Raw genomic sequence first — 10,970 nt, 5'->3', positions numbered from 1 at the left:
GATAGGTTAAAGACTTTCTATGGCCCTGTCCAGCTCTCCTAGAGTAACTGCCAGTCTCCAGGAATCTCCTCCATTCTCTTGAGATTGCACTGGGAGAAAATGGACTACCTATCAAACCTCTGTAGGGTCCGGGATCGCCTCATGCTACAAACACTGACAAATGCAAAACTAGTGAAAAAATAAACAGGAAAAAAATGTAAGTCGCATCCACCTCTAAGACCACACTTTTATTTTGCACAAGTTGTTAATTTCATTAACAGTAAAGCAGCTGAGACTGATTAACAACTCCTCGACCTACTCCCTTGTCACAAGGTCAAACTGCTTGATACAATACTCTGATTAGAAAAGTGTTTCTTTAATTTTTGAGCAGTGTATCTATTATAATATACAGTCTCAAAGTATAGTTTGAATTACCATCTCACCTAAACATTTCTGCCTCAGAGATGAGCTACTGGTTTATCTGCTACTGCAATTGCTATTCTTGTTTTCAGACTTTGTGTATGACCATCAACGATGTTACCGGGATTATTTTGACACATTGACCAGTGAAACGTTCATCATATTTTCCATTTTATTCCTAGTATAAGAGACATACAATGATATTCTGTGAGACCAAATTCATAGTAAGTCAAGAGGCAAAGCCTGGAAATCAAACGGAGAAAAACATAATACTGAATCAATGAGACCTCGCCCAGATAGAATGTATTTACACCAAATCAAATACTGATAGAACTTTTAAGAGGCGAGACCGTCCCCATTTCCGTACAATCTGTTAACCGGCAGATTAAAAACAAACAAACAAATTACCAAAAAAACAAACAAAAAAAAATAGACCAAAACAGAAAAATAAATCCATTGAAACACTGTAGCTGCCACAATTCCTCTTATGAAACACTGCCGCCCCAACCCCAAATCAAGTTGGATGTTTTTTATTTGCCGTCTGAAAGGCTATTTAATGCTCTGCTGCCTGTTAATTACCAAATCAACTTTTTTCCTTACAAATGTTAGGTACTTTTCCTTAATTTACTGAAGCTGGAGTAGTGTGAATGGTAAACTTTACACTGGGTCAAATGAGCTCTGGGAAATTTCAATCAATAAACACCATTTTCAGATACAGTAAATAGCATAGTGCTGTTTTCACAGAATAGATTACGGTTCCAGCCAACCGTGGTCAAAGCGACTCTCCTGAAAAGTACAACAGTTGAGTTTTGAAGGGGTGATATGTCTGAGGCACAGCCGGCTGGCATCACCATTAATGAGGTGAAAATCCTCAGCAGTGTTTGGCAGCACGGTCACCTGCGAACCGGTTCCACAATCACTTCCCAAGTATCGATCCAAGAGACAATCTCAGCCTGTCGGATCAGAGTTCATTGCACTGCTCCATATTTCTTGTCCATGTTTTGAAATTCAACACCCGGTGGCACCACTAGGTCAACATTTACAGCAGTAACCATTGTAGAAGTCATGCTACATGCCACCAACCTGGATTTATTTTCATACAGAACTGAAACCGTATGGTTTCACACACTTGCTAAAACATATATCCTGACATTCAAAACTCAAGCAAGACACACTTTTTCCTCCCATAAGGTAAATGCAACTTCTACAATGGCTACTCATCTGTAGGTGATAACTTTAAGAGGAACTGTGAACTGCTCCTTTAGAAACCCAAGAAGATAATACTACAAAAAACAAAAACGTAACAATGGCACCTACAAGGAAATCGACACCCAGGTGAAAGTGACAGTATACAGTCAAACCTGAATGTCTGCAGTCTCAGGCTTTGTACTTGCTGTGTCCCACACTCGCATTAAAAACCTGTAGGCTCACACTTTTGGGATGAAAACAAAAGAAAAGCGAAAAACGAAGGGTTTCATTCCAAAACAATGCTGAAAAAAGGGTACTAGTTATTTTACGTCGATTAAAAAAAAAATTAGATAATTTACAAAATATTAGCCTACTTTGTAAAAAAAATTATAGTCAATATATGACATAAAATATGATTTATTAGTGGGTGTTACAGTCAAACTATTAATTCAGTTAATTAGAACCGATGAGAAATATCTTATTCTGGAATGAAACTCTTCACATATACAATAGATACTGTATGACACATACTGACAACCATAGAAAAATCAAACACCTACAATATACTGTAGCATAGTTGCCATCTGAGCCCCTTGCATTGACCCCTAAGCCCATGTCACACACTATTATTAAATAAGGCACACATTTACACATACAGTTAAAATTTGGCTAGTAATTATTCCTTTATTTACAACCAATAGCCACAGAGTTAATAATTATGATAACTGCAGTCTGTTCGATGTTCAGTGTTCATTCTCCTAACACCAGACGGCAAGACGTGTTTGTCTTGTCCTCTTTGGGTCCAAAAAATTTCAGAGAAACATGTTGGTTGTTTCCATTTCAAAGAATATTAGACCCACTAGAGTTGCGGAGCACCAATGTTGTCGAAACATTCTTGAAGAACTTAAATGGACCCGAATGTTGTCACCTGACATCAGCTGGGACAGGAAAAAATAAAAGAGAAGGCGAGTGTAGCTGCTTTGTTGAAGTATTTCCTTTGTCTTGTCATTGTGACCAAATTTGAATTGGTGTCTGGAGCCAAATGACAACATTTGATGAACATTTGATGCCCCTAAGATATTTCTTAGGGCTTGGGCGGGGGGATCGTTTGATATGCCCAAAGATGAGAGAGTATAGTAAGGCAAAGACATAACTACTTTCAGGGGATTTTTTTTTTTTTTTTTAACCACAGGTTACACATACTGCATATGTATATGTATACATATACGGTGTAAATATAAACACACATATATATACACACACATGCATAATATAAACACATTCGAGGGTGGGGTGGGTGGGGACCGGATACCAACACTACATCAGAAAAGGTTAAGCAAAAGCATGAATCTAAGCGAGCCTCGAGCTTTTAAGTCTTCAAGATGACTGATGTGTCAAGTTTTTCCAACATCAACGTGTCCAAAAACGGAGTTGCATTGTAAATCCACATTGAGGACATTGGCAGCCTAATATAAGGAGGTGGCATCACGTCACCCAAGTAAGCGGTTCTATAATAAGCAAGTAGCTAAGCAATACCAATATGGTACAAAGATATTCGTTGGACAAAAAGAAGCGGCAAAAAACAAGTTTGGTTGAGGCTTTTGTCCACAGTGACACTGGTGCCACACAGTTGGTTGCGTTTTCAGGTAAAGGTCTGCAACCCCAAACTCACTGCATTTCTTCAAAGTTTCTTACAGATGACACAATGAGGGGAGGGGGGGAGGCTCCTTCTCTTAGTCCAAGAGCATACCCCTCAGTAGTTGAACTTTCCCTGTTCATTGACTGGGGATGTGGCAGGTATGAACAAGGGCTTGGGAGGGACGTCAGGTTTGAGAGAAGCTGCCCGACGGACGATCGCACCCCTGTGTGGAACCTCTTGCTGTTCTCCATTATAACTGTGCTGACGTGCCAGGTATCCATTGGGAAGCAGGGGATAGTGAACCTCACACGCGCTGCCCGTCGAGTTCATCCGCGCCAAAAGGGGAGGTGGCTGGTGGGGCCCGCCATTTCGTTGGCTGAAGCTGTGTTGGCGAGGGATCATTCCTCCTCCCCCTCCTCCTATTACTCCACCTCCGTTGGGCATTTTGGTGGCTGCAGCAATCAGTGATTGCCTTTGGGAGGAATGCCTCCTCTCCAAGGTAGACTGGTGGTGCATGGGAATGTCTGGGGGAACATCCATGCGACGGGTGAGGCTGTCACGTGGTAAAGTGGATGAGCTGTAGTAGGGGGCTGATTCTGTCTCAGGTATCTGAGGTTGGATACGGTTGGCAAAGACTAGCTGGCCTCCACCTCCGCTGGCCATCAGACCAGATGGGCTCATTAGCTGAGAGTTCTTGCTGCCGCTAGCCTCGTGGATGTGCTTCAGAAGCTCATCGAGTGAGGTTACTTCCATCACCTTCTGAGAGTAGCCAGCGTAAGGCTGCTGAGACAACACACGCTCAACATTGTGGATTTTGCGTTCATCGGGATGAAGGTGTCCGGCTGCTGACTGGCTATTAGACAGTCCATGGGAGTAAGGGAAGACCTGCTGGTGAAGCAGGGCAGAGCTGGGCCTGGAGCCAATATTATGGGACTTTGGTTCCTTGGCATTGTTGCAGTTCTGATTCTTCTCCCACTGGTTCTTGAATGCTTTCATGCTCTTAATTGGCAGCTCTGGGGTCGAGTCTGGTGTAGGCAGACCAGAGAGCTCTGAGGAATGGTGGAGTTGGTGATGCTGGGCATGGACCAAGTCTCCCATTGTCATTCCATGATGACCGTTTCTCCTCGATGGGTGATGCTCCTTACTGTTGGCGAAGAAAGAGTTGTAGATCTTGGGAGATGACACCTCCAGCTTGTCGTCCTTACTTTGGCTGTCCAGGAGGCCATTGAGCTTGGCCAGGCTGCGCAGTGATAGAGCATGTGGGATTGGGGCTTCGGGGTCTTTCGACAACTTCTTGGTCTTGTGGCTTGTGTGATTACAGTAGCATGAAACCAGGAAGCCAGAGAGGAAGGCACCAAGGACAAAGGCCACCAAAACACAAGCAATCAGAAGAGTATAATGGACACTAGGACTGGGTTTGTCTTGCTCTGGAGGTCGCCTCACACCTTAAAACAGATGAAAAGAGAAAAAGGTACTCCAGTTAGTTTTTCTGACTGAGCCAGAAGGTTTAAAAAAATAAAAAAAAATTTTCAAGAGCTAATATAGGTCAAGCAACAGCTGGGACAGACAGGTTGTGTTTACAGGAGCTTCACTATGTGGGGAAACAGCATGGGAGGGGTGTTTGAACTAAGCTCTTGGCTTCCTTTCCTTCCACTGTTAATAGATGAATACAGCCTTTCTTTCTTGGACTTGTGCTTTCACCTCAGACAGGCAGAGGCCAAGAGCTCCCCAGTCAGTGAGGAATCAACTCTGAAATGAGTTAGAGCTTTAAATATTGATGGGAGCACAGCAGCAGGAACCTGATGTCATTTTCACAGACTTCGCCTTCCAATGCGAGGATCAGGAGCGAGAGCACCTGGTACGATGAACGAGCCAAAAATAACAGGTCTATTCAATAGCTCACCGAGTCTGGCACCTTTGCCAACACAGACTCAAATGAGGTTGTCAAATTCTTTCAAAATGAAGCTGAGGGGACAGTTTGCGAAACAGCACACCAAGAACACAAGGACATTAGCTAAGGTAAATCTACCATGTAACTGTCCTTAGGAGCTGTGACCCAAGCACCGTGATTGCCTAATGGCGTGAAAGGCAGGGATGATAAGGAGAGAGAAACCTGCCACCTCTTGTAATCAGAGCTCATTTGCAAGAGGCTGTTGCCATCTGTGGTGACAGACCCTTCTCTCTGCCCTTAATGACAGTTCTGCGAAACTGATTAGTCTGCAGAGGGGGACAGCTGAGCTGAACTGAAAACAGAGAAGAATGCAGGTGCTCCCCACAAGCTAAATTCAGCAGCACATGAAAGCTTAGTGGAGGAATTAAAATGGAAAACAATTATATCTAAATCAGCCTTGATGATAGTTTATAAGGCGTTTAAAGAGCGATTTGTGGATGAGTATTAAGGCAGCCAGTTCAGTTATTAGGTCTGCATTATAAATAGTTTTAATATTTACTTTACTTTTAAAACTTAGAGAAATTAAAATTCCTCTCAGAAAAATGAATAATAAACAGAAAAGCAATCAGGGATCAGTGAAGCAATCTGGCATTGTGACAATGGTATATAACATATTGTGATTTGTATAGACAGTAACGTCTCTTGATTGCTAGGAAAGTTAACAAGCATGTGCAGTTTTAGGATATCATCTTAGTCTGCCAGGGAGTCACGAAGAGAACCCGAGTTCTCTGCCAGTCTTAGAGGATATTGGTTTTGACACTAAAAGACTTTTACTTTTTAGTATGGTGAAGAGCAGGAAGAAAACCGCCTACATAACATTATTAAAGGCAATAACTATGTGTTAGGAGAGTCAAAAACGGCCTTTCTGACTGTGTTTATGGAATTAGAGGGAAATATTGTAAGATATTACACAGAGAAAATCTGATCAGAGACTCGCTAAGTTTCAGTTAAATCTCTGCACAAATGCACAAGAGACAAAAGCACAAATGAGTGGAATATAAATTCATTTTCTTAAGCCTCAAAAGAGACCACGGTAACTACACTACACATGACAAGGAAAGACGAGCAATTTGCCTCCTGTCATCATTACAACTTTAATTTGACAGAATCTCATTACAACAGTGGACTGATATGCTGAAATAATAATCAAACAAGATTTATCTCTCTTCACAACGGAGCTGTATGTACAGTTTCTAGCAATTTGTGTTTGGAGAAAGACTCAATTATTTAGGTCATGAAGTTAAAAGAAGCGAAAAAGTTTCACTTCTTTTATGTGAACTGAGCAGGTGTGCTTGTAAAAGCGTACCATCCCTTCATAATGTATCACTGCATTCATTGTGAGGGGTGATTTACCATCGTTTGCCCAGCTGAAGGATTCTGTGGTGCACTAATCTTTTTGGAAATAATGCTTTTAATAGAGCTTCCAATTAAAAATTCTCAGTTTTTAGCCATTTATTCTTATGACTGCTTCAACTTATGACCGCATTAAAAAGTCATAAATCATAATTGCAATCCCAGTGGGCGAGGCAATCAGGAGTGATGCTGCAGTGAGCCCATTAATACCACTTCTTTTAATCTTGGGCATTTCTTTCAATCAGCTTTGCAGCATCAGTATGATTCCAAGATTTTGGATCTAACTGATGTGTTCCCTGGCGGCGTGCAGCTTTTGTAATGAGTGGTAAAACTCTGCTCTCATCTCGGTGTGCACTTTGTCTCCCGTCACCCCCGTGGCTTCCCGGTGGCTGTGAGTCATCTTCTCCCTCTGGACCACGACACCCTCCTCAGTGTCTGTGCTTACAGGCTTATAGCGATGTTCCTCCTGGTTGAGGGCTATGAGTCAAGTGCCACAGCAGGAGGTAAAACACACAGCTGAGGTAAACAAACCCAGAACCTATGAATGGCCTGTCACAACATGTTTCATGAGCAGGCTGAATAACTCAATCAGTGGGTATGTGGGACATATGGTGCCACCGGTCACAGTGAAATTAATACCCGGTGAATCATACCAACAGCCTGGCGAGCAGCTAGGTGGCGGACAGGAAGTGCTCGCCAACTTTACCTACTGAATTTGCACCACTTCACAAACATTTAAAAACGAAACAGTGTGTGCAACTAAATAAATATGTAGTTCAGAAAAAGTCTTTATTGGGAGGGGGGGGGGGGTCGCCCCATGTTAACAGAGTTTTACACTAATTACACAGCTCTCCATCAGTGTTCCTCTTCAACGTTGTCACATTATATTTTTGTGTCAACTCAACATGGACTTGGCTCAGCGGTGGCTTAATATAGCAGTACCCCAAGTCTGCCAAAAGGTAAAAAGACAGATGGCTGCATGTGTCGAGGCAAAGGAGAGAAGGAGCGAGAGACGGATGTTGATAGCCAGGAAAAAAAAAATAACTGAAGAGAAAGATGAAGGAATGAAATTCAACCTTGGTTGCAGGGGGGGAGGTGAATTTGTGGGGACCCAAGGATCCAAGACACAGGGGAGCAAGTGTAAAAGAAAAAGAAGAGGACCAAAATAAAAAAGAAAAAGACTGAGAGTGAGCAAATGTATGTGAGAAGAATTAAAAGAAGAAGACTGGGAGAGAGGCAGAGTGAGAGATGCAGACTTGACGGGGTGAGTGACAGACCGTCACTCTGCTGGGTTTTGAAGCCTGGTGCTCTGCGGCATCTGTGATACGGATGGAGAACAAGCCTCGCGTTCCTCCACAGTGCCGTAGGAAGAGAAGCACTTTATGATTGCATCCATATTGTTAAAAATAGATAGCACGGCAGGTTATGTAAACAGGCAGATTTTACATAGCGCTGCCTGTGCCACGTCTTACTAATTGGTGCTGGTTTTTGCACGAGGGGAAACAAAGTAAGGAGGGCTTACTGTTGATAGGTGTGTTTTAAGAGTTTCCCTTTTTTCCCCTGCAGGTGATAAAGGAGAGTTTGAAAACAAATTACAATGGAAGTGACAATTTATCTTAGGAGTGCGCGATTAAATAAATGGATCCTGTCTTTGCAAGCTCTCAAATCGACTTCATTAACAAACACCCATAAGCTTTTCCATGACACCAATTACCGGTAATCTGAACCCTTTGAAGTTTCACACTTGCTCAATTGTGAAAATTTCCTTTTGCATGTCTTGCAGGACATTAAAGCATTAGCACTCTACAAAACTTGAATTTTAAATATTAAATATAAAGAGGGACTGAATACCAACACTGTCAAGGTCAGATGCATAATAATTCAGAGCTTTTTCTCTCACGCACAACTTTTCCAGTGGAGAAGGCTTTTCTCAAGGGTGTGTTTAAATGCTTTGTAACCTGGAAAACAATTTATGTTCTATTTTTTTCGTATCAAGTGAAGACGTTCCAAAATAGCCCTAATTAGTTTCTGCTTTCTGCAAGCTTACAAGTGCATGTAATTGTTCTGTTAATGGCTACTCCATCCCAATGAGAAGCCAATGAGACAAAATTGCCCCAGGCTTCATAGACAAGCATTGCCCCCCGTCTGCTAATGCTTCCACACCAAAAATAACAATTTAACTCTTGAGAGACACCCTGAGGTTGAAGATCGGAACAAATTAATTATTTGCCTTTTTTCAAGTCTGTGTGAAAAGCAGAGCAGCTCTGCCCCATTGCTGTGAGCTTTTAGTAATTTGACATTTTTAATACTTGATGTCTGCACACTGACAGACATGGTTAGCAAATGGAGCATGATTGTGCGCATCAGTGTGCGTGTCCACACAGATACACGGAATATCCGGGCTGTATGTGTGCAGGGCTCTGGCTGTTGACAGAGTGAATTCAATCATGTACACTTGTTATTAGGCATTTGCATAATATTCCACCTCAGTGCTCAGCCAATTGGATGCGGTTTAATATATGCACACGAGCTAAGGTGATATGGTGTAATGTAACAGATCCATTCCAATTGAAAAGTAGTTGTAATGAGCGCTGCATTTCATTCCTGGTGTGCTGATGCATACAGAGCATATATCTCATTACAGTTTTGATTGAATATTGGTAAATTAACCATGCTGAGACATCTGGTAATCAGAATCTGGTGTCTGCCTGACATCCTTCAATATCTACACCTGTGCTTTGAGAAGACAGACATGTTTTCAAGCAGCAGCAACAATATATTTTGCTTCAAAAACCCAGACAGGAAATAGTTTGGTTAAAGGGTCTAGCCTTCCAGATTACCCAAAAAACACATTTTCTCACTTCTTGTGCAGACAGGTTTAATTTGATTTATCCTTCTTCTAATTTATCAGCCTCCACACTTGACGAAGCCACGTCAGCACATCTAAAGGTGACTGAGCTTTGTTTGCCTAAAAAAAACAAATCTTGCTGGAAAAAAAGAAAGACTCTTCCTCAAGGAAATGGGCCACGAACACAATCTTCAGAGGCTGATATCTCCCAAAATAGGTGCATCTTTTACTGGACTGCAGTTTACTTACATGAGTAAATGTGCTTTTTGTTGTCATTATATAAATTGGTATCGGGTTTACTCATCACAAACCCTTAAACTATGCAGAGCACATGCACTGGGTCCTTTTTCCTTTTTACATGCAGTTGCATCAGAAACAAAAAGAGCTATTTATTTTGCCATTCAGTGAATGGTGAAACAAAATGCTTCCAATGCATCTGGTGCAGCAGAAACGTGGCACTGGAAGAATCTTGGCTTCACCAGTAAACTTAAAGAGACAGTCCACACCAAAGTCACTTTTCATAAAGCATAACACAATAATAATATTACACTGTAATGAAGACGCACAAATAAAAGGTGAGGAAAATCAGTGGCCACATCACCTGAAGTGTGAAATCTTTTCTTCGAATTGTCTTTGTGTGCACATTTATAATTGTGCTTTATTTGGCATGAACTGCTGCTTTAAGAGATGGAGAAACTTGCGGGCCACTCACACACCTGCACACAGTTTCAACCATCGGCTGTAAAATTGGAAAGGCAGATCATAAAGAGACGATGAAAAGGGTCAGTGAGAAAGAATTCAACAAAGGAGGCAGGTAAAGCTAAAGGGTTAGTCCAACTAAACATAGAAAAGAACAAAGAGAAAGAAAACAAGCAGGTAAAGTGGGAGTAACACTCCCCCAGAGGTCAATGAGACAGATAAAAGGGTAAGGGGTTAAGGCTAAGGGCCGGGACTACTGCGTAGTTGGATTTCACCACTGTGGGCCCCGTGGATTTCTGTGACACCCTGAGCTAAGCTGAGCTTTAATAGCCAATATGGAATAAAAAGCCATTAAAAGTTCCAAGTATGGAAAGTGAAGTATTTGGTATGTGTAATGCCTTTAAAGGTTAGTCTTTATAGCACATTGCAGTAAAACATGATGTCACTCAGTCGCTGTGAAGTGCTGGTGAGCTGAGTGAAGGGAAAAGATGGCCTAGTTTTGCATAACCTTTACGCCACGACTAGGACTCAGGAAGTCCAAACTGGAGCAGCTTTTCAAACGCTTAATGTGTGCGCACATCGTGGCCCGACTTGTGATAAATGATGCAAAAACAGCCAGTAGGGTCAACACAGAGCGACGGGTTGAATGAAATTTGGCAGACGGCGGCAGTCTTTAACTGTCATAATGAGCATGTTCTGAATATTCAGCCTCTGTCTGACCCTAAAGATCTAAAAAATGCATTAAATATTTGAATGCTCAACTTCACACTTTTGTGCTTAAAAGTATGAAAGTAAGTCCCTTTCTTTTAAATAGTGAGAAATGACATTGGGTATTTATTTATAACAACACACTGCTTACAACTTTACCAACTTTATCTCATTTAAGACAAACA

The 10,970-nt window shown here is 41.8% G+C and overlaps 1 protein-coding gene across 5 annotated transcripts in view; it reads right to left on the bottom strand.

Annotated features, from left to right (window-relative positions):
* Positions 1 to 557: 557 nt before the first annotated feature.
* The window catches only part of sema6cb (semaphorin 6Cb), a 147,248-nt gene continuing 136,835 nt past the window's right edge, over positions 558 to 10,970 (bottom strand). For all 5 annotated transcript variants that reach the window (XM_026183764.2, XM_026183766.2, XM_026183767.2 and 2 more), the window contains one exon: positions 558 to 4,671. In XM_026183764.2, coding sequence (XP_026039549.1) covers positions 3,341 to 4,671 — 1,331 coding nt within the window. In that variant the 3' untranslated portion in view covers positions 558 to 3,340. The remainder of the gene's footprint in view (positions 4,672 to 10,970) is intronic.

This window comes from Astatotilapia calliptera, chromosome 11 (genome assembly GCF_964374335.1).
Source record: "Astatotilapia calliptera chromosome 11, fAstCal68.1, whole genome shotgun sequence".
Taxonomy (NCBI): Eukaryota; Metazoa; Chordata; class Actinopteri; order Cichliformes; family Cichlidae; genus Astatotilapia; species Astatotilapia calliptera.
This window is presented reverse-complemented; position numbering and strand designations above follow the sequence as displayed.